Source organism: Physeter macrocephalus, chromosome 10, assembly GCF_002837175.3.
Source record: "Physeter macrocephalus isolate SW-GA chromosome 10, ASM283717v5, whole genome shotgun sequence".
NCBI classification, from domain to species: Eukaryota; Metazoa; Chordata; class Mammalia; order Artiodactyla; family Physeteridae; genus Physeter; species Physeter macrocephalus.
Window position 1 is genome coordinate 74553002 of NC_041223.1, and position 23838 is coordinate 74576839.

At 38.0% G+C, this 23838-nt stretch overlaps 2 protein-coding genes across 12 annotated transcripts in view; one reads left to right on the forward strand and one right to left on the reverse strand.

Annotated features, from left to right (window-relative positions):
- The window catches only part of PHF3 (PHD finger protein 3), a 114852-nt gene extending 107487 nt beyond the window's left edge, over positions 1 to 7365 (forward strand). For 4 of the 10 annotated variants that reach the window (XM_055087643.1, XM_055087642.1, XM_055087641.1 and 1 more), the window contains exons 11-13: positions 573 to 662; positions 2696 to 2891; positions 3114 to 7365. In XM_055087643.1, the coding sequence (XP_054943618.1) occupies positions 573 to 662; positions 2696 to 2891; positions 3114 to 5227 (2400 nt within the window). In that variant the 3' untranslated portion in view covers positions 5228 to 7365. The remainder of the gene's footprint in view (positions 1 to 572; positions 663 to 2695; positions 2892 to 3113) is intronic. The other 6 variants (XM_028494681.2, XM_028494682.2, XM_024132946.3 and 3 more) reach the window with 4 other exon arrangements.
- A 5374-nt stretch (positions 7366 to 12739) lies between these two features.
- The window catches only part of EYS (eyes shut homolog), a 1767714-nt gene continuing 1756615 nt past the window's right edge, over positions 12740 to 23838 (reverse strand). For both annotated transcript variants that reach the window (XM_024133056.1, XM_024133057.1), the window contains 2 exons: positions 19045 to 19206; positions 12740 to 13929 (listed from right to left, as the gene is read on the reverse strand). In XM_024133056.1, coding sequence (XP_023988824.1) covers positions 12740 to 13929; positions 19045 to 19206 — 1352 coding nt within the window. The remainder of the gene's footprint in view (positions 13930 to 19044; positions 19207 to 23838) is intronic.

Here is a 23838-nt window from a genome sequence, read left to right on the forward strand (position 1 = left end):
AGCCTGTGCTCCGCAACGGGAGAGGCCACAGCAGAGGGAGGCCCGCATACCACAAAAAAAAAAAAAAAAAAAAAAAACAAAAACAACAACAAAAAAAATGAGCCTTGCATTATTACAATGTTATTCTCTTCTGTGCAAAAATATACTCTATAATTAAGCTTGATAACTTCTGAAATCCAGCTGTTAGTGATAAAGGCATACCCCAAACTCAATACCACCAAAAAAAAGGAGAGGGAGGTGAAGGGGTAAAACAGTGTCCCCTAATATTCTGAAATCTGTTGTACTCTTCCTGGATTGTCAAAGTGGGATGCTTGCACTGCTTCTTTTTCTTGACCTCAGATTCTTTCTTAACTGTATTTTGGGCATCCATCTCAGTCATTTGGAGTTGACATTTGAGGTAAAGCCTAATTGCTCTTCCGTTACTTTCTTATGTTCTCTGATGCATTTTATAATCTTACTTAAACTTGTTTATCACTGTTTCAAATTAGTCTTAGAGCTAAGTTTGTATGAAGTATAGACATTATAATAAATATAATCTGTATACATTGATCACCTTCATGTCGTTACCACAGGATCTACCAGATAGTATTCAAGTCGGTGGTAGAATATCACCTCAGACAGTTTGGGATTATGTGGAAAAAATTAAAGCCTCAGGAACCAAGGTGAGGAGAACTTCTTTCACTCTACCAATATGAGATAATATTTGAAAAGTAAACCACTGAGAGTTCTTGTGCAAGGTCCCCTGGGGAGGGAGCCAGTACAAGTACTAAATCTACATAACATGCCTGACAAAGCTGAACTATAGCCATTTGCTAGAGCTCAAAGCCCAGCATTCCTTTCGTGGTATGCTCTCTCAGTGATTTCTGTCATTGTTTTGAAAGGAATGTTTTAGAGTAAGTATTGAGATTTCATCCTGGAATTTTGCCTTGCTTTGATTATAGACATTTGTTTTATTTGGGGCATAGGCTAAGCTGTTGGGACAAAGAGACCCTAAAATATATTTATGGAATATAGTTGTTTATTTTCTTGTTATGTTAGGTAGGTCAGTAGTTCAGGGCTTTAGGTCGTTAGATTAAGCAGGGATGAGGCTCCTCTGTTTTGTTATTTTGCTGTTTTCAAGACTGTTGGCCTTATCATTCAAGCAGGGTCAAAGCTGACTTACCAGCACCAAGTGGGAAAAAAAGAATGTCTGTCCAGTTGTTTTAAAAGCAAGACCTGGAACTTGCAGTTATCTTTTCACTTCTTCTAACTTCCATTGGCAAGAGCTTACTCATAAACCTCATATGGCTACTAAGGAGGCTGGGAAGTGTGATCTCTATTGGATGGCCATGTGCCCAACTAAAAGTTAAGGGTTCTCTTTGTAATAGGAGCAAATGAGGAGGATGGATACTGGGAGATAATTAGTAGCCTCTATAGCAATATCTCTCTTTTTCTTTTCTCTCTCTATATCTTCTATCATTTCTTTAACTCAAAGAACATAACTACACAGGAATATTTAATCAGTAGAAGAAGTCATTTTTCCCTCCAAGGATGATAATACCCAGCATATTATAGACATTCAAAAAATAAATCTTGAATAAATGAACTTTAACTTTTTTATCTTTTATGATCAGAAGTCTTTAGTAAGATTAGTAATAATCCATATGGATAATCTTCAGCTGAAAATAATAGTTTTTCCAATATAGATTTTAGAATTTAAACTGATACTGTATTAGAATACAAATAAAACTTTGAAGCAGTATAAAAAAAGTTACTGCATTTACTTGCTTTCACTTTCTCATGATAGCAAAAGTCATAGGAAAGTATTGGGAGGTATTAACTCTTGGATGTTTTGGGAATGCTCTTGATCTGCCCTTCTGGTACTGCACAGTGTGCTTGCATCTGGAGTTGTTGGCCCCAAAGGAGGACACTCTGGATGACCTCTTAGAAGAGGTAGAGCCATAGTTCAGCTCATTCATGTGTCTTCTCTAGGATCTTGCATCAGTTTAGGCTTTGCAGTAGATCTGGCTCTCCCCATTTCATTTTTCATGAAGAAGCATCCATTTTTCACACTACCAAATTAACACCAAATTGGGACTGTCTTTTCTATCTGAAACAAAGCCAAGAACCCAGAGGCAAGCAAATAAGTTCCTCAGTAAACCAAATGATTTTACAGAATTTATGGTTGTGTGTATTTGAGGTCTTTCACCCAGCCCCCTTTATTCCTAGATTCAGTCCCTCTAACTTGGATTATCCGTGGATTTGTGCGTTTCTGTGTGTGTGTGTGTGTGTGTGTGTGTGTGTACGTGGTGGGACGCTGGTGGTGGCTGCTGTTAATTTGCAGTGTGCTGAGAATATAGGCAGCCCTCTGTAGAAGTTACAACATTGGAAATGACACAGTGTAAATATCAGGAGACCTGGCTCTAAATATTTTCTCTGCCACTGACAGGTGTGTCACCTTGCACAAATTAATTACCTTGGGACTCAGTTTCTATGGGAAAGTTTCAGATAAAACAAATCCACCAGTGGATCAGCCAGGATCTTTTCCTAAGAGTTGTTTCCTTTTAGTATTCATATCTGCAATTAAGTTGTAAGCCATGTTACTCGGTAACAGTCATAAAATTCAACAGATTATTACTAATTGAGAATGGTATTTAAAACCAGGCTGTTGTTAAGGTTATTGTTTTAAACAACCATTTGTTATTTGCTTGAATAGGAAATTTGTGTGGTTCGCTTCACACCTGTGACTGAAGAAGATCAAATTTCTTACACTTTGCTGTTTGCATACTTCAGTAGCAGGAAGCGCTATGGAGTGGCCGCTAACAACATGAAGCAGGTTAAAGACATGTACCTAATCCCTCTGGGTGCCACGGATAAAATCCCACACCCTCTTGTGCCCTTTGATGGACCTGGTAGGTAATCGTTTAATAATAGAATATGAATGAAGTGAGGTGAGAGGCAGGGCCGGAGCAGGAAAACTGACTCTGCTTTCCTTCTTGGGGCCCAGCCCTTTAGATCTGCCGTGACAGGGACAGGCACTCACTGAGGAGGCTGTAATAAGCTAGATGCAAAATTTTACTCTTTATTGTAATGATTGACAATGACTATTAATTGATGTTTTTGATTTTGTACAGGCCTTGAACTGCACAGACCTAATCTATTGTTGGGCTTAATTATTCGTCAAAAACTGAAGCGGCAGCACAGTGCCAGTGCCAGTCACACAGCCGAGATGCCTGAAAGTGTACCAGTAACATTGCCGCCTGATAAAAAGAGTAAGGTGGAAGTTTCCACAGAGGAAGCAGCAGCAGAAGAAAATGACTTTTTTAATTCTTTTACAACTGTGTTGCACAAGCAAAGAAATAAGCCTCAGCAAACTCTTCAGGAAGACCTTCCAACAGTCATTGAACCTTTAGTGGAAGTCACCAAACAGGAGCCACCAAAACCTTTAAGATTCCTTCCTGGGGTCTTGATTGGCTGGGAAAATCAACCTTCTACTCTGGATTTGGCAAATAAACCTCTTCCTGTGGATGATATCCTTCAGAGCCTTTTGGGCACTACTGGTCAAGCATATGAACAGGCTCAGTCAGGGACAGAACAAAACACTCTTAAAGAAATTCCATTTATAAATGAGCAAGCCAACCTGAAAGCAGAGAAGGTAGATACAGTGGAAGCAACTGATGGTGAAGCCAAGGAAGTGAAGGTTAAAGGAGATAAGCCTTCAGAATCGGCAGGTAGTTCAGTAGGAGAAGAGGCATCCGGAATGGGGGCCTCTTCTGTTTCTTCTGGGCCTTTGACAAGTCTTAGTCTCAGAGGTAAACCACCGGATGTTTCTACGGAAGCATTCCTAACAAATTTATCGATGCAGTCAAAACAAGAGGAGACTGTGGAGAGTAAAGAGAGAGCGTTAAAAAGACAGCTGCTACAAGATCAAGAGAATAACTTGCAAGATAATTGGACTTCAAATAGTAGTTCTCCCTGCAGGTCTAATGTAGGAAAAGGAAACCTAGATGGTAACGTGAGTTGCAGTGAAAACCTTGCTGCTAATACGACACGGGCCCCCCAGTTTATCAACCTGAAAAGGGACCCTAGGCAAGCAGCAGGGCGAAGTCAGCAGGCGTCTGCTCCAGAAAACAGGGACGGAGATAGCTGCCGGAATGGAGAGAAGCAGCCCCTGCCTGGCCTGTCGCACAAGGAGCACTTAACCGAACAAAGCAGTGTTGAGGAAAAGTTGCCTTCTGTAGAGAAAAACTCATGTGTTCAGCAGAGTGATGATTCCGGGGTTGAACAGAACTCGCCATCAGTAGAAAACATACACACCTCTCCAACGGAACAAGCAAAACCCTCACAGGAGGAGATTTTAACGCAAAGTATTGAAACTGTGCACCCATTTCGAAGAGGGTCAGTAGCAGCAACACCTCATTTTGAGGTTGGAAACACATGTCAAACTGAATTTCCCGCCAAAAGCATCAGCTTCACTTCCAGAAGTGCTGGCCCCAGAACGGGTGCAAACTTTTCACCCATAAGGCCACAGCAGCCCAACCTTCCGCATCTCAAGTGCAGCCCGCCTGGATTTCCATTTCCAGGGCCTCCAAACTTCCCTCCACAAAGCATGTTTGGGTTTCCGCCACATTTGCCACCCCCGTTACTTCCCCCTCCAGGCTTTGGCTTTGCTCAGAATCCCATGGTTCCCTGGCCACCTGTTGTTCATCTGACAGGCCAACCGCAACGTATGATGGGTCCCCTTTCACAAGCGTCAAGGTATCTAGGCCCACAGAATTTTTACCAGATTAAAGACATTCGGAGGCCAGAAAGGCGCCATAGTGACCCTTGGGGTAGGCCAGACCAGCAGCAGCTGGATAAGCCATTTAACAGGGGTAAAGGGGAACGCCAGAGGTTTTACAGTGATTCACACCACCTGAAAAGAGAGTGCCATGAGAAGGGGTGGGAGCCGGAGTCTGAAAGGCACAGGCGCAGAGACAGGGCCCAGGACAAGGACAGAGACCGGAAAAGCAGGGAGGAGGGCTATAGGGAGAAAGAGAGGGCGCGGCTGTCCCACGGGGAGCGGGCGGCGGATGGAAGGGCCAGCAGGGAGGGCAGGGCCGTGGACAGGAAGGCAGACAAAGCAAAGGGCGAAGACCAGGAGAAGGACAGAGAGCGGGAGAAGGGCAGGCACCGGGCAGGAGAGAAGGACCGAGACAGGCACCACAAAGACAGGGACCACACGGACAGGGCCAAAGGCAAAAGGTAAGGCAGCGGGCTGTGCTGGCGCGCGCTCGCTCAGCCATTAGGTGTGGTGTCTTCCCAGCTGCGTACGCCTGCCTGCTAGGGTCGCGCCGTCTTCTGCAGTTGTCATATTGGTGGTTTGCAGACCAGTGAATTCTGTGTGTTGGTGCAGAGTGCTCTGGGCCGGTGCCCATCACCCCTTCTTCATACCAACTGCCCTAGTTATAGGAATTTAATATTTTTAAAAGTTTTACATTGCTGTATATTCAAAGATTTGTTTTATTAATATGCAATAAAGGCTTAGAAATTTTAGTTTTATTCCTTAATTGGTAAATATGGTTAATTATGGAATATATTTACTGCCTCTAGTGAATGTCCTTTATATAATGACTAATTTGAGAGTAACGTGTACTCTGTAAGTTTGTTTTAAATTGCACTGTTTTTAAAGAAACTGTAGAGGAGCAACAAAAAGCCAAGCAACTTGGTAATTGGATTATATTAATCATTTAGTCGAGCAGTTTTTGACCAAGAATCAGAAACCCAAGGAGTACATTTATTGCTTTAGTCTGCACTCATTGATGGCGTTTGTTACCGTACTACAGCTTTGTGGTAGTCCATTGTTTTCCTTTTCCTTTTTGGCTCTTCAGAAACTTGAATACTTAAGCTTGTACATGATCTTGTGTTTTGCTATCCTTTTTACTGTAAAATGTAAATATTTTAAGGGATATTTTGATTCTAAATATGATAAAAGAATTTCTCACCTATTTTGTGTGTGTGATTTGAAATTCAGTAGTAAAAGGATTTCTTCTTTGAGGCTTTATTAAGTACCTTTAGACATTGTTCTTCTCTCACTCAGCCAAGAGCATACAGGCTAAGATGAGGAGAAAAACGATTTCTTTATCTTAGATTATAGGCTATTGAGATAAATCGTGTAGTTCTGAAGAGGCTAGAATCTAAAACTACCACTGAAAAACTGTGCAGCTATAACCCACTTTGTAGGTATGTTTCTGAAAACTGGTACAGCGTCAAAATTTGGTACACTGACTAATCATTGTAAGACCACAGAAATTTTATTTAAGAGAAACGTATTGTGAATCTTCCTGTAAGACGTGTAATTAACTGTAATTTGTTTGGGGGGTAAATAACTACAGTGTCATGTGCTCGTTTTTTCTTGAAAGCACAGGGAGGCTATTGTTAATCCAAACCTAAATTTATTTACACCCTTAACTACATATACTGTATTGATTGCTATAATTTAAAGCAGTGGCTACCAAATGATACTAACACTTGAGACCAAAAGGAGGGAAAGAAAAGCCAGTATTTTAACTTACCTGTATTAATGAAGAAAAATATACATGACTTCACAAAATTAAGAAGATAGTTTGTTTTCCTAAAAAGTCTACAGATTAGAGTTAAAAATGGGTTTTGAAACTGAATCAGCCTTGCTGTTTTTACTGGAGAGAAAATGAGTGGAAATTCAAAACCAAACTATTTTGTCTAACTTGCAGCAACTTGAGACCCCCTCTTTTTTTTTTGTCATCCATAGCCTCTGAAATTTATCATCATATATGTTCTAAAACAGAGGACTTGTATTCAAATAAAGTTTTTTTTAAAATTTGCTCTGCTTTTCTTTTGCAAGCTGACTTGTTAGAAAACAAGTCAGTCTGCCAACAAAAAGACCTGAGGTCAGTCAGCTTTTGCACCATTATGAAGAAATTGTTCTCAAGGTTTTACCAAAAAAAGTCCCCAAACCAAAATAAAAATTAGCTTTTTTATTGCAAATACAGTAATCCCTTGGTATCCTTGGGGAACTGGTTCCAGGAACCCCCCACCTGTACCAAAATCCGCGGATGGTCAAAGTCCCTTATATAAAAGGGCACAGTATTTGCATATAGCCTACGCACATTCTCTTGTATGCTTTAAATCATCTCGAGATTACTTACAATTTTATAAACCTAATACAATGTAAATGCTATGTAAATAGTTGTAAATGTGATGCAAATGCGATGTAAATAGTTGCCTGTGCATAGTAAATTCAAGTTTTGCTTTTTGGAACTTTCTGAAATTCTTTTCTCCTATCTGGTGGTTGAATTCAAGGATGTAGAACCCACAGATATGGAGGGTCAACTGTATGTATGTCAGTAAATCTGCTTTCACTGATCTATCTGGTCGCGGGGTTGATGAGACACCAGATTTCTTTTGCAAGGTACAAGAAGAATGGATTAACCAACTGAAGAAAGCCTTTAAGTCAGTTTTTGATTACCTCTTAGCCAGTAGTTTTTTATACATATTGTTGGGAAATTTAAAATTCTTTCTTCATATCTCGTAGAATCACGGCCTCTGTTAGTAAGGACCATCTGGTATTACAGGGCTGCTAAATGCTGGAACCAGGTCTTCTAACCCCTGGGACTGAAATGTGGGGAGTAGGTATGGACATACTGAGTATATTGAGGCTTTTAACTTCTGAGGAAAGAAAGAGAAAAAGAGAAAAGTTCTCAAATGAGTAGTAGTAGCTCCAAAGCCATTCTCATTCTTTCAGTTTCACCTACCAACCATCCTTACACAAACTAGTAGTTATATGAAGTTCATCTTTTAGTTTCTCCTGTTTTAAGAAAAGCTTGCTCTTTAAAGACAGTTTGATGTTTTCAAAAATTTAGAACCATCTTAAGACAGTTTATACACACCTGTTAAGTAAAACGTACCAGGATGTCTCAGTACTTATCCCGTCTGCCCCTTGTAATCCTTGTGTTGGTAAGAAAGCCTCCATGAAAGCTCCGTATGTCAGACCTCATGTTGAGCGCTTCATGTGAACCTCGGTCAGCCTGCAAGGTGACGACTTACCTTAGAGCTGAGGCAGCTGGGACTTAGAAAAGTTGGAAGACTCATCCAAGGTTAGACTGCTGTTGTCAGAGCTGGAATCCTAGCTCAGTTCTGCTTTTCTCCAAAGTCTGAATGTGTGGAGGTTGTGCTCTGAGAATGGAGAATGGGAGAGGGACAGAAGCCTGATGATTACGCACACCTTTCACAGCCCTTTTTCTCACCATCTCGCCAACCTGTCTGAAACGCCACTGGGCCACCCGTTCCTCAGAGTGAGCAAAAAGACATAACCAGAAGTCTGGGTTCCCCTGTACAGATTCGCAAAGTTTATATTCATTTCAAATCCTAATTCTCCAGTCCTCTTTTATTAGTTTTCTATTGCTGCTGTAACAAATTATTACAAATTTAGTGGCTTGAAATCACACAGATTTATCTTACGCTTCTGTGGATCAAAGTCTGATGGGGATCTCAGTGTTGTCAGAGGGTGCGTTCCTTTTCTGGAGGCTCTGGGAAGAGCCCATTTCTGTGCATTTTCCATCTTCTGGAGGCCACCCACCTTCTGTGCCTCATGGCCCCTTCCTCCATCTTCAGAGTCAGCAACATGGGGCTGAGTCTGCCGTCTGACCCTCCCTTCTGATTTCTTCTTCCACTTCTAAGGACCCTTGTGAGCACAGTGGACCCACAGAGATAATCCAGGATCATCTTATTTTAAGGTCCACTGATTAGCAACCTAAATTCCATCTGTGACCTTAATTCCCCTTTTCCTGTGTAACCTAGCATATTTAGTTTCCAGGGAGTGAGATGTACAGCTTTGAGGGTCATTATTTACCATAGCTCTTAACTTGCTACTTGCAGCTTAAATTGTAGGTGAACCAAATCCTAGTTACAAGTTTTTTGGAGTTACAAAACATCTAAAGCCATAGTAAATGTTTAAAAGTTAAGAAAAATAATACCAACAAAAGGAAAATGGAGTGACAAGTTAAGCCACTTGGATATTATTAACGTGTTTATGTATGTGCGATAACATAAAACTACTTGTCAGCTGGTGAATTTGCATACAGCTGTTCTCAGTTTGTTTAATAGCGGCTGTGTACAAATCAAGTTTAAGTGCATTGTGAGAGCTTGCTAGTGAACAGGATGTTATTAAAGCAAATAGTTTAAATGTTCGAACATACTGGTTGCATTATTCCCACCTCCTCAGATCCCTCTAAAACAATGGTCAGGTTGCCACTTAGTAATGACCACAAAAGGCAGTTCACATAGTCAACACTTGACTTTTGTCTCCCAAGGCAAATCATGAATAAAATTGGTTACTGCTCTTACGAAGGTGCCAAACACCCTGATTCTTTGGCTTCTGTTTCATAAAGAATTTTAATTCATGTATAGAGCAAGAGGGTACATGAATGGGTGAGTTGAAACACAAATATTAGGTCAATAGCTAGAAGTGTCTTAAAAAAATGAGTTCAGTGTTTTATAGGTAAATATTTCTATTTCTTGGCTAAGGTATTTCAGCTTACTTTAAAAAATGTTCTCGTGTTTACATTCAACACTTTGTTTCAGAAGCATCATGACGTTATAGTAAAATGATCTGAAAGGTCCTTAGCAATTATTTTGTGATGGAAAAGCATATCACATAGGAAATCTTCAATGCCATCATCACTAGGATAGCAAAAACAAATGTTGATAACTTACCACATGAAATTTTGGATTTTAAGGTGAAAAAATATTTTAACCAAGTCATTCTGACTTACAGGAGAATCTCTAGGTAGCAATGTTCAGTTCTTTTGTGCCTATTCTTCAGGCATGTGCTAGGTTCTTAGAATTCAGTGGTGAGCAATACCTAATCCTCCAACCTCTTGGAGCTTGCAGTGTGGTGTAGAAAGGCCAGTGGTCACATCTGAATGTAAGACTACAGCTGTGAGAAGCAGCTTTAAAGCAACAATTCTCAAACTTAACTAGTTTCAAGACCCCTTTTCACTGTTAACAATTACTGAGACCTCTAAAGAGCTTTTGTTTTTTTTTGGATTGTGTCTATCCTTATTTAGCGTATTAGAAATTACAATTTTTTAAATTGTAAAAATACTTGTTTGACAGTAATCCCATTATATGTTAATAAGATTTTATGTAAAATAACTTCCAAGCTAAGTCAATTTAGTTAAGAGAGTGGTCTTTTTCATGTTTGTACGTCTCCAGTGTCTGACTTAAGACACAGCTGGATTCTCTTATTTGCTTCTGCATTTAATGTTTGGCAGTATGTCATTTTGTTTGAAATACATGAGGATCTGGCTTCACACAGATTTGTCGTTGGGAAAGGAAGAATCTGTCTGGATCCCCTGAAAATATCTAGGGGCCCTCGGGTCCTTCGACTCTACTTTGGGAAGTGCTGCTTTAAAGAAAGGCACACTGTATTATGAGGAGATGTGGCCAAATGTGATGGGTGTGTGTTATAGGCAAAGTTTCCTTGAAGCTTTTGTAGCCTTCCTAAAACAGCTTCTTGCCTTTTTGCATAAAATATGTATCTTTAAAAGTCAGCTATCAAAAGGAATTTTTTTAGAACATTATGATCTCAACTCCAAAGTTAAATGGAATGGTATGGACCAAAGCAAATTTAGGTCACAGTTTCTCAGCATAGGTTGGATGGAGTTGTCTTGTGTAGTTTCTATTAAAAAACAAAACCTTTGAATTGATGCATAGACATTCTGCAGTTCTACCTTACATTATATTTTGCTCACACACTTTCTAATGTTGATAGGAATAGTATGTCTGGGGACACTTTGTGTCCCATCGAATAATGCCAAAGTTCTTAACTTTGGTTTTGGGGCTTTGCAAGACTGTAGCTTTCTGATTGCAATGGAGTGGCAAAAATAAGTCAAAAAAAAAAAAATCTGTGAAGTTCTGCAATGATAAACTGTTCATCTAGCTGCTTTGTATAGACTGGAATCTGTACAGGCAGATTTTGATTATTAATAGCATTGGCAAGTTAAACTGTGCATCAATCCTATGTGTAAAGTCTTTTCTCCATTTAATAGATAATTATAGATTTTTCCTTTTCAACTTTACATGCTCCTATTACCAAGATTTTTTCCTCCACACGGTCCTGTTCTACCTGTTAGAGCTTTATGTCGGTCATGTGTTGTCAGTTGCTTTCCTGGTGGCAAAATTGTCATAAATACCAAACTGTGAAAATGTTAAGTAACAACAGCAGCAATGACTGTCTCCCAGTCTGAACGGTGGGAGGGTGTGCTCTTCACAGTTACACCAGTAACTGGTGTTTGGGCAAAATGTACTTTCTCAAGTTATGCTTTTAATGGCACAGATATTATCAGGACAATAATTTTCAATAACATTATTCAGAACCTGTTTTATGCTCAATTTGGAGACCTGTAGACTTGAATGGTTAAATATAAATGCAGTTTAATTTTAAAATTTGATCAGTTATATAAGTACATGGTTTAACAAGTCAAGAAATTCTACAACATTTCTACATAAATCCTACGTAAACAAAACCCAGCAGTGTCTGCACTGCTCTCCGGAGATAACCTCATCCAATTCTTTTAGACATTTCTTAGGATATTTGTGAGTGACATGTATATGCTATCTTTTTAAGTTAAAAAAACAACTATAATATCTATTGATAACTTACTGTGGAAGACAAGGATTTAACTTTCACCAGCTAACTCTCCTTTCCCCCATCTCTGCCTCCCCACATTCATTCGAGATAACCTCATCCAATTCTTTTAGACATTTCTTAGGATATTTGTGAGTGACATGTATATGCTATCTTTTTAAGTTAAAAAAACAACTATAATATCTATTGATAACTTACTGTGGAAGACAAGGATTTAACTTTCACCAGCTAACTCTAAACAAAACCCAGCAGTGTCTGCACTGCTCTCCGGAGATAACCTCATCCAATTCTTTTAGACATTTCTTAGGATATTTGTGAGTGACATGTATATGCTATCTTTTTAAGTTAAAAAAACAACTATAATATCTATTGATAACTTACTGTGGAAGACAAGGATTTAACTTTCACCAGCTAACTCTCCTTTCCCCCATCTCTGCCTCCCCACATTCATTCGAGATAACCTCATCCAATTCTTTTAGACATTTCTTAGGATATTTGTGAGTGACATGTATATGCTATCTTTTTAAGTTAAAAAAACAACTATAATATCTATTGATAACTTACTGTGGAAGACAAGGATTTAACTTTCACCAGCTAACTCTCCTTTCCCCCATCTCTGCCTCCCCACATTCATTCAATGATTTTTGGTTTAAGTCTGTATTCAGATTTCACATTATTTCAACCATATAACTGTTCATAGCTGAGCCATGTAATAGACTATGATATTTCCTTTGTTAATAATTTTAATTTTTCCTTTGGTTAATACTTTTGCCTTTTTCTTATGTTTCTTTGTATGTATCACTAATTCATTTTCACCTAAATTTTATTTAAAAAACAGTTCACAGATGAATAAACACTAAATGAACTAATGGAGTGAAAACTCAGGACTCAGATAAATTGGATGTAGGAAAAATGACCAAAATCTTTTCTTCAGCTATATTTTATAAGCTTATAAGAAAAAAGAAGGGTTAACATTTAGACTATTTCAGGAAATAGTAAACAGTTGATTTCCAGTAAACAGTATGCCAAAGAAATAACTATCAACTATATTTATATATATATTTTATATATTTAAATTGCTAGTTTGTTAACCTAGTCTTGTTCATCACCATTATAAACATTGTATCCTTCTGATTTAATTAACTCGATTTTTTTTGAATCCTGAAAAAATACATCTTTAATTTTGCCAACAAAATTTCTTTTAAAAATCTCTTGAGTAACAATATTTACCTTTCGGCCATATTCAAAGCCCCCTAGATAACAAATACCATCATAGTTTAGAGCAACAAACTTTTTGTGTGGATCAGTATCCTCAGAGAGAATTAGATTGTCATCTAGGTAGGCCTTAATAAGAGTCTGATTTTGAATTATAATTAAATGGTGCCATTTATTGCAACAGAATGTACCATTGCTATAAATCATAGGTACAGAGATGCTTTCTCCTAAGTTAACTGCTATTTTCAGGGTCTGATTATGGAGACCAATTGCCAGAAAATCATTTTCTTCATTTTGAGCTTTTCCTATCCATACGATTAAACCTTCTGTTTCAGTAGTACTGAAATTTAAGGATATAGTAGTGAACTGAAGATTTCTCATTCTGTAATCTGGATCAGTGTATTTAATGTAAGAATTACCCGTAAATTTTGCAGTTGAAAATGAAGTGTTGTTTTCACAATACCTTCCCACCCAACCCAAAGTACACAAACAACTGTAAGAAAATGATTGGTCAGGTATACATAGAGATTGGTGGAGGCAAAGATGATTCAAACAGTACACAGACTGGTCACATGTATTTCCTGCCCAATGGGGTAAGCAGCTGCAAGAAAAAGTTGTGCCATTTACTATACATTCACCCCTGTTTTTGCACACATTGTACCCACAGGCTGTCCCATCACAGTCACCTACATTTGAACCACCTTTTGCTCCTAATTCGGTTAATTGTAATTCTTGATTATTTATAATAACTTCTCGGACACAGCCTTGAAAACCTACAGGTTCTTTCCCTGTTGCCATGGGATTTACAAGATTTAAGGATGACACTCCTCCAATATAGAACTCGGTATTTGTGTCCAGGGAGCTCATTTTAGCGTTGGCTTTTTCTGTTACATTTATCCCATCCAAAGCCAGGTAGCTTTCTGCACCATCTCTTCCTGCTTTAATCACATGCCAAGTACTTCTATTAATAGTTACTTTTTGGAGAGTTTCTAGAACGATAGTTCTGTCACCAAGATTGTAGCGGAGTTGAACAGAACTGTTTACTAAAGAGATGCATAAAAAATCACCTGTGGAGAAAGAAAAGCAACAGTAAAATGTCACTTCATTAAAAACTCTTGCCCCTTTTTGGAGAAAAAAGATTACAAATCTTGATCACAGTTATGTTAGAGAGTTTTGTGTCCATTTACAGATCAAAATATATCTGTATACACATACACATATCCTGTGTTCTTTTGTTCTGGAGTTGCCCACATATGTTTTCCCTGGTTGTAAATATTTCACATTGAATGAATGTATTGTGGTACCAAGTGAGGTTTTTCTTTAACGGTTTAAGGATGAATGTGTAAAAATTAAGTTGGATGTTTTACTCTGAGCCACTGAGGCTGTTTTTGACAGACATTGGTGGTGGGGACAAGATAAGAGAAGTGTTGACGGGAAAAAATGCACAACCTGCACGTTGAGAATTATGTTTAATTTGGCGGACTTTCTGAGGACTTCAAGCCCGGGTGATAGGACTCTCAAGTCACTCTGAGGGACTGCTCTGAAGAGGGGGGGCGGGGCGGGGGTGCGGGGAGACTGATGACAACAGGATGTAATCAACGAAGACCAGGTGGTCAGAACATCAAAAGATTACTGTTAATTAAAGAAAACCAGACATCTCAAGCTAAGGAATTTAGTGCTTTTCTATGTATGGGAAGATGCAAGAGCCTGGGCTCACTGAAATCATTCCTTTGACATGGCACCTCAGCTACCTGGGGCCAGTGTCCTGTGCTTTCTCATCCTGAGTCTCCTCAGGGTGCACCGTCGGGGGAGGCTGCAGCAGCTGACTGCTTGATGCGGGGCATCGTGTTTACATCCTGCTTTCCCCCAGGGCTCACCTGGGGAGGCTGCAATGTGGTGGCTTGATGGCTGCAACATCCTTTGTTTACTGATAGGGCAGCAACATTTCTCTTTCACAGAAGTAAGAGCAGTTAGTCGTGGTGCTATGAAAATCTCATATCGTGTGCTTTCCAAAGTTTCAGCCATGCTCTTGGCAGCCAGCTCTATCTACAAGTACATAAATCTCTGAGCGCTCTGGGTGTTTTAAAGGCACCTCAAGCTCCAAAGTTTCTATCAGTTTGTGAACTTCCTTCCATACACCTGGTCTCCTTCAGTCTTTCCAAACTCAGTTAAGTCACTCCATCCATCCAGTGATCAGATAAAATATTTAAGTGTGATCCTGGGTCTCTAATCAAACAGATTTTACTAGCATTTTGGTTCGTTGTAAACGTCTTCATTCTGCCCGCTTCTCTCCTACCACCTTAGTTAAATTTACTGTCCTCTCCAGCTTGATCTGTTGGGAGAGCCGCTCCACTCTTCTTGCTTTCCAGTTGATTTTCTAATCTACACTGAAGCTCAAGAGATCTTTGCAAATGAAAGTCTGATCATTATGCTATCCTTTAATGGCATTCCCTGTTGGGATAAGAACCTAGATTCTTTAAGGTATAGAGACTCCCTCTCCAGCAGCCTTACCGGGAGTGTGCTCTCCCCTCTCCTCCAGCAGCACTGACCTTGTTAGGGTTTACCCTTTTCTTACAGAATCTTTGTGTGTGTTGTTTTCTTGGAACACTCCCCAGTCCTGCTCCACCTACTCTAGGTAACTCCTGCCCATCTTTCAGGTCTCGGATCAAATGCCACTTCTTCAGAGAAGTCTTCCTTTATTCCATTATTGCTTTAATAGCACTAGTTTTTTCTCCTTCACAATATTTATCTCATTTTATAACTCTATAGTCATGTCTGAACAAATCTGAACAAATAGGATCCAGCATGTGTATGAAGTTGCAGTGAGGCATTCAGAGGAAAAGCAAATGCAACTCTCCATGCCTCTGGGAAAAGAATGTAGCCCTGCAAGGTAAGATTACTTCCAGAGGGCAGCAAAGTGTTTAACATAGCAAACCATGTAGAAATCTTCCTTGAGACTGTATTTTCCCTTCCCCCTTCATTTCACAACCAATAAAATTTTCCCTTTTCTTGTCCAGGGAGATTTCTTGACAAGTGCTACTCTCCTCCTACATGCATGGTCCACACTGTCTCACCTCCTTCCAGCACCCAATGTCTGTTCTTTTTCCTCCCCTTTGTGGTCCACACCAGGCTATTCAAGGATGGTTGGAAGACCTAGCAGCTCTAAAGTCACGCACCTCTCATTTCTACCTGTATGAGCCCATGCAAAATATGGTTGTCTTGTTTTTAATCATTTTCCTCATAGAGAATTTCTAGTGAATATAATCTACGTCATTACATCCGTGATTATTTGACTAACAGCTGCCTTATCCACCAACTTGTAAGTTTCATGAGAATAGGATCTGTGCCGCTTTGGCTCAACACTTTATCCCCTGCAGTGTGCACAGTGTCTGGCACAGAAGATGCTCATAAGTAATTGTTCAATTAGGAAATTCCTTTTGTAGTATACTTGTGGGGTGAGATGACTCAGTATTTCTCAACAACTAGTTTTAGGCTGAAAGAAAAAAAAAAAAAAATCTTTTCCCTGTAATAAAATTTTCCCGACAAAAGGAAGAAATTCAGTTTATTCATGGATTTTCTAACAAACACCATTTTAAGCCTAAAGAAAGAGAGAAGCTGCATTATGAGATTTTAGGTTATATATGAAAAAATTAAATACAGATTGAATCATCTAAATTTTTATACCACAGAACCTAGAACAATGAAATATAATTGATACTAAGTTTTAAAATTTACAACACTCCGAATATACTTTATGGCCTGCAAGTGGGCACAAACCTCTTTCACAGGATCATGGAAGAAGTTTCTCTTGCTACTTGTAGCATGTTCTATAGTAAATAATCCTCAATAAAGAGCTACGTTGGAATAAAAAATATCTAAAAAATGATTAGGAAAGCTGAAGCTGTGATCTGTAATATTACTGGCCAAGTTGACACCCAGAAGAAAGATCAAGGCGAATAGCTTCAGCCAAGGAAGGCTAATCTTAACATGACTTTGCTTGTATGCTCTTGTCTTATTTCTCTTTTATTGTTCAGTTGTTTGAATATGCTTTAACTTTACATTGTGGGTGACGAGGCTTTTTCAATACACATTTATCTGTGAGGATTGTAACCACATCAAGATGAATTCAGGCTATCTGTGATTAATTGGTGCTTAACATAAAATTGATTTTGTATCAAAAAAGCTCATTTTAAGGTATTAAATATTTAGCAGAAACAGATAAATAAGTGCCAAGGTTTATCTCTTTAAAATTTCTTTCCAAAATCAGAGATCTAAAGTCAACTTTAGATTATTTTAGGATAATTTTTAAGTTATTTTGTTTTAAATTTTGCACTATTTGAAATTATTCAAATTATTAAGCTCTAAAGAGAAACAGAAACCTTGTTAATTGAGAATTTGTTTTTCTACATATGAAAACCTAACTGGCTGCTGATATCTAAATTTGTGGGTTTTGACGTTGTGTATTGTGCTCGCTTCGGCAGCACATATACTAAAATTGACGTTGTGTATTGTTTGGGTATTTTTACTAATAGCTCCTCTTAGCAGAGGATCAGCTAGAAGACTTGGTTAATGTTTATATCAGACATAGCTCTTAGAGGTCAAAGTACGGGGCAGTCACCTGTATTTTATGCAACCTTAAGTGAATGAAACATACTTTACCACCTGATTATTAATAAGTAAATTTATGCCTTTCATCTGATAATTACCTTCAGGTTAATCCAAGTCTGAGAATGTAGAGTATAGATTTAATATTTTAAAGTTTTCATGAGTTCCTTACCTAAGTGTCAAATGCAGCACCAGTTATGACATGAAACTAATCTATTTTCATAATTGTGTCTAATGGCATAAAAAAGGAAAATCTTGACTGTTACGAACTGAAATACAAAGCTATTTAGATGTAAGAAAGTGTGCTCCCTGTCTCCTATGTGTGTTAATGTAAATGAGCTTTTAATTTTGTATACATAAATATAACTATCCAGTGTACTGATTATAAAACGATAGCACAACATTCTTGGCCAGTCGCAGTCCTGAATATCTCTTGATTTTCTGCCCTTATCATACAAAGGTTAACCTTGAGTTTTTATGAGCAATACAACTTAATATGATTGTCTTTTAATGTCTCTTGATTTAAAAATAGAAATTTTCTGTTTGTACATGATTCTCCCATTTGGCATTTTCATGGGAGATTTAAATTAATCATACATTTAAAACCAAATATCAAATCTCAGGAGAACAAACCTCTTCTGAGAGATTTATCTTTTTCCTTTGAAATTATCATCTTTTCTCCTTGAAATTATTTTGAAAGTATTTTACCAGTGCCTTGAGATGGAACCACTTTTGTCTAATTCTCGGAGAGTCTCATTATTTAGCAGCATATAAAGACGCCTTTAAAAGAACTCCTCATACTAGATTGTGAAAATCAGAGCATCATTTTTGTTCACTGTTGAAACAAAATAAACTGATTTATTTATCATTACCAAAATTTCATTTTCTGAGAAGTTGAAAGAAAAGCCAAATGTAAACATTTAAAAATATTTGGCAGTAGAAATGTAACTATATAGGCAAATGTCTTTCTCAAAGTTCTGGAGAAAGATATTATGAAGATGGAAATCAAGAGTTAGCAATAAAAACTCAAAAGTCAAAATTTCAAGCTGAAGCATACTAAAATATTTTTATTTCATATTATTTTATAATTTATGCAATTTTTATAGTTAAAAATTTTTATAAACTTATTTTGGAACATGGGTCCCAGGTTTACTAAGACTGAATAACTTAAAGGAATTTTTTTGAGTTATAAATGTGGATGGATTTACTGGGAATATATCAGTCATGCCTTCCTTTTCTTTATCTTTTAAATGCATATTTTGTCCATTTTGAAATAGGACTATTATGCATAGCTTCAACCTCTTTTTTTGATGGGATTGTTATAAAGTTGAGCATATGCTATATTTGGACTTTGCTAACTGTAATTCTAACAAAGCTCTTGCTATTTTGCTAACATTTATATTTAGGAGTCAATTCAAAGCATACATTTGCGGTGACAATAGAACAAAAAGATCAAATGTTTACATATTTTATAGACTAAGTGACTTTAAAAAATACTCTGTGACACATCTCTTAAGAGCCTATGAGGAATTCATTAGAATTTTTTTTTTCCCCTGCAAAGATCTTGCCAACTTTACCTGACTGTGCTTTTAAGCGTTGGGCAACGTAGAATAGGATGCCATCTGCAGTAAGAGGCTGGAACTGCAATTGAATATGTGTCTTTTTTCGAACAGGAAAGGAAGCAAAAGACATCCAGGATAATTCGTGGCTTTTGAAAGATGGATCACTTATAGACAAAGCTTAAAAAACAAAACAAAACAAAAACCTGAATTTCAAAAGTGTATTGCTCATAAATACAATAAATTCACATAGTTTTGTCATTTAAGAACTTACCTTTCAAGAGTTGCTCTCAACTGAACACACTGAACCTTGGTAACTCTGTTCTAATCCCACTAACTAGAGGCCAATTAAAAAAACCTTCTGTGCTCCTTTTGTTTGGTACTGTGTGACACAGATCCTCTGCTCCAGGTTGCATTATATAGACTTCAGATGCATAGATTCTGAGAATATCTTATTCTTATCTCAAAAATGTGAGATTCTAGGAAATGTCTTACATTAAAAATGCTTACATTAAAAAAGATTCAAGGGCTTCCCTGGTGGCGCAGTGGTTGAGAGCCTGCCTGCCGATGCAGGGGACACGGGTTCGTGCCCCGGTCCGGGAAGATCCCACATGCTGCGGAGCGGCTAGGCCTGTGAGCCATGGCCGCTGAGCCTGTGCGTCCGGAGCCTGTGCTCCGCAATGGGGGAGAGGCCACAACAGTGAGAGGCCCGAGTACTGCAAAAAAAAAAAAAGATTCAAATAGGGGAAGATAGAAGGCATCACTATATGAATTATTCTTCAGTTTCTATATATCTGATTAAAATATAAAGTGTAATCAATTCAAGGGATATTTTAATTGATTATACATATTTTTTTTATTTTTATTTTTTCTTTATTATTATTATTTGGGGGGGCTGTGTCTGGTCTTAGTTGCAGCATGCAGGGTCTTTGTTGAGGCCTGTGGGCTTCTCTAGTTGTGGCGCGCAGACTCCAGGGCATGTGGGGTCCAGAGTGCATGGCCTCTGTAGTTTGCGGCACGTGGGCTCTCGTTGAGGTGCGCGAGCTCAGTAGTTGTGGCGCGTGGGCTTAGTTCCCCTGCAGCATGTGAGATCTTAGTTCCCTGACCAGGGATCAAACCCGAGTCTCCTGAATTGGAAGGTGGATTCTTTACCACTGGACCACCAGGGAAGTCCCTAAGTGATTATATAAATTGAAATAAATGTCAGTTTACGTGGCATTAATTTAGGACCATACCTCTGCAGAAAGTGCTAACTCTTGGGTTTTACTTCAGGATAAGCATGAGAAAATTCATTTCAATATGAATTGAAGTAGAATCATTTATACAGATTTATAGTCCCTCAGATATTACTTGTTGCTTCTGTGTATAACTGACCAGATGGGAATTATGAGATGAAGAAGGAAAGTTCTGAACACTTGGCAGTTTTTATCTCTTTATGGAGTCTATATTCCTTCTTTCTTTCTCATTTTATAATGTGACAGTGCTTCTTAGTGTGTGTGCTGGTTCACCACTTACCTTGAGCCATTAATCTAGTTATTTTGCCTTTTCTCCCTCTGGGTCAGGCCTGTATTAACTGTAGTCTTTCACTTTTAGGCTGATAGGTATCTGGTAAGTGTTTACCCCAGAGGCATTTGCTGATTTTTAAGCAACTACATCATTTTGACTTATTGCAATTCAGAATGGCAGAGGTTAGAATCACCCGGGGTAGTTGCTAAGGATGCAAAGTCCTGTACCTCATTGCTAGAGCATCTGAATTATTAAAACTGAGATGCGGTCTAGGAAGTATATTTAATAAACATCCAGGTATTTCTGACTTAGGTGTCACTTGAACCATATTTTCATAAACACTGAATTAAAGTTTATATTAAGAATACAGAGAAGGTTTAAAAAGTGTGTCCTTTTGAAATTATTTTTTTAAGTATTACTAAAGCAATACCTATTTATTATAAGTCATTTAAACAATACAGAAGAGTGTAAAGTAAAAAGATGAAATTTCATTGTTCTTTCTCTTCTCTTAATTCCCAGGAACCACTGTTAACAGTTTGTTGAATATTATATAGCCAGGCCTTGTTTTTCAGTGCACATACAATTAATGTGTGTGTATATCTAGTATCTGATTTATTTCACATAAATGAAACCATATTATATATAAACTATACATAATATACTTGCCTTTTTTACTCAGTAATCTGTCTTCACGAAACTTTGACGTTAGCGTGTTTTGCCTATTGGTTCTTTTAAATACTTGCACAGTATTTTTAAAAATAGACTTGGTTAAAAATAGTCCATGGTTTACCTTAGTGTTCATTCTTAGTGTACATTCTGTGGATTTTGACAAATGTATAGTGACATGTATCTACCATTATAGTATCATAAAGAATAGTTTTACTGTCCTAAAAATCTACTGTGCTTCATTTATGTACCCTTCCCTTCTCCCCTCCCCCTGGTAACCACTGATATTTTTATTGTCCTCATAGTTTTGCTTTTTCCAGCATGCCATAGAGTTGGAATCATACAGTCTGTAGCCTTTTCAGATTGGCTTTTTTCAATTACTAATAGGTATTTAAGGTTCCTCCATGTCTTCATGGCTTGATAGCTCATTTCTTTTCAGTGATGAATAATATACCACTGTCTGTATGAACAACAGCTTATTTATCCATTCACTGACTTAAGGACATCCTGATTGCTTCCAAGTTTCAGCAATTATGAATAAAGCTGCTATAAACAACCGTGCACAGGTTTTTTGTGTGGAGATAAGTTTTTAACTCATTTGGTTAAATACCAAGGAGTGTCATTGCTGGATCATTGGTAAGAGTATGTTTAGTTTTGTAAAAATTTCCCACTGTCTTCCAAAGTAGCTGTATCATTTTGAATTCCTGCCAGCAGTGCATGAGCATCCCTGTTGCTCTACACCACTTCTATCATTTGGTGTTGTCAGTGTTTTTGATTTTTGCTGTTTTAGTAGGTGTGGTATCTCACAGTTGTTTTAATTTGCAGTTTCTTAATGACATATGATGCGGATCATTTTGCTTATGCTTATTTTCCATCTGTATATCTTCTTTAGTGAGGTGTACGTTCAGATCCTTTGCCCATTTTTAAATTGGGTTTTTCATTTTCTTGTTGGTGAGTTTTACAAGTTCTTTGCATATTTTGGATAGCAGTCCTCTCTCAGACATGTTTTTACAAATATTTTCCCCAGTCTGTGGCTTGTCTTCTCATTATATTGAAAGTTTCCTTTGCAAAGCAGAAGTTGTTCATTTTAATGAAGTCCAACTTAATTCTTTCTCTCGTGGGTCCCGCTTATGGTGTTGCATCTAAAGTCATCACCAAACTCAAGGTTATTTTGATTTTTCTCCTATCTTCTAGGAGTTTTATAGTTTTGTATTTTACCTTTAGGTATACTATCCATTTTGAGTTAATTTTTGAGAAGAGGATAATGTATCTGTCTAGACTTTTTCTTTTTGCATATGCATATCTAGCTTTTTCAACACCACTTGTTTGAAAGACTATCTTTTTTCCATTGTTTTGCCTTTGCTCTTTTGTCAAAGATTAATTGGCTGTATTTGTGTGGGCATGATATTTTATAGAATGGATAGAGGATAATTTCCTTAGCAGTTCCCTCACTGAAGCACATCTCAGCCATTTCTTCTGGTTTCCCATTCTATCTCTCTGACTGCATGTGCCTCTGACCTCTAAATTTCATAATTCCTCAGTGCTTTCCTAGCTTCCTCCCTCTTTTTTTCTTTCTATTGGTGATCTCTCATCTAGTTCCATGGGCTCAAAAAACATATCACAGCTCCTTTAAAATTTATATCTGTCTAAACCTCTTCTCTGAGCTCAATCTCATATAGCCATCTTTCTCATTGATAACTTGTCCTGGATATCTCAGTCATATCAAACTTAACATGTTTGAAATTGTACTGCTCGAAAATATTCCTCCCCCAGACTTCCTCAGATCAGTAAATGGATCCATTATCCAGTCACGGCTCCGTACAGAAAACTGGTAGTCATCTTAATTGCACTCTCTCCAACTTTTCCTCTGCCTTTGCCAGGGTGATGCATCAGCAGGTCTTGCAGATTTTATCTGGATGATATATTTATGTCTGTCTACAACTTTCCATTTCCATTGCCACTATCCAGATTGAGGTCACTATCACCTCTTGATTAGACCATTGCAATTCACTCCTAATTGACCTTTCACTTCTCTTAACCCCCTCTGATTCATTTCACATAGTTGCCAGAGGAATCTTTTAAAAACATGAATTCATTCCCCTGTTTATAATCTTTAGGGATTTTACTTAGAATGAAATGCAGATTCTTTACCATGGCCTCTGAGGCTTTGTATGATTTGGTTTCCTGTTAAATCCCCGACATCATCCCCATCTGCAGGTCCTCCAGGTATTGTTATGCAGATGGTACACTGCACAACTCCATGGGGTGCCATTCACATTTCCGTCTATGTCACTAGTGCTCCCTAGAGATGTCCAATGAACAGCCTGCATGGTGGCCCTGTCTGTCCACTTTCCTCTTCGTTCGTTAAAATCCCTATACACTGGCCTCCTTTTACTTCTGGATATGTCGTAATTTATCTTCGATTAATTTTAACCACTCTCATATTGATAGACACTTGGGTTGCTTAAAATTATTTTGTTATTGCTAATACTGCTGTAGTGAACATACTTGGTTATACCTCCCTGTAAACATGTAAGAAGGTTTCTCATGTGTAAATATGTGAGAAATAGAATCTCTGTGTCATAGTCCAAGTGCATTTTTAGAGTTAATAGGTGCTACCAAAGTCCCCTCCAAAGGTTG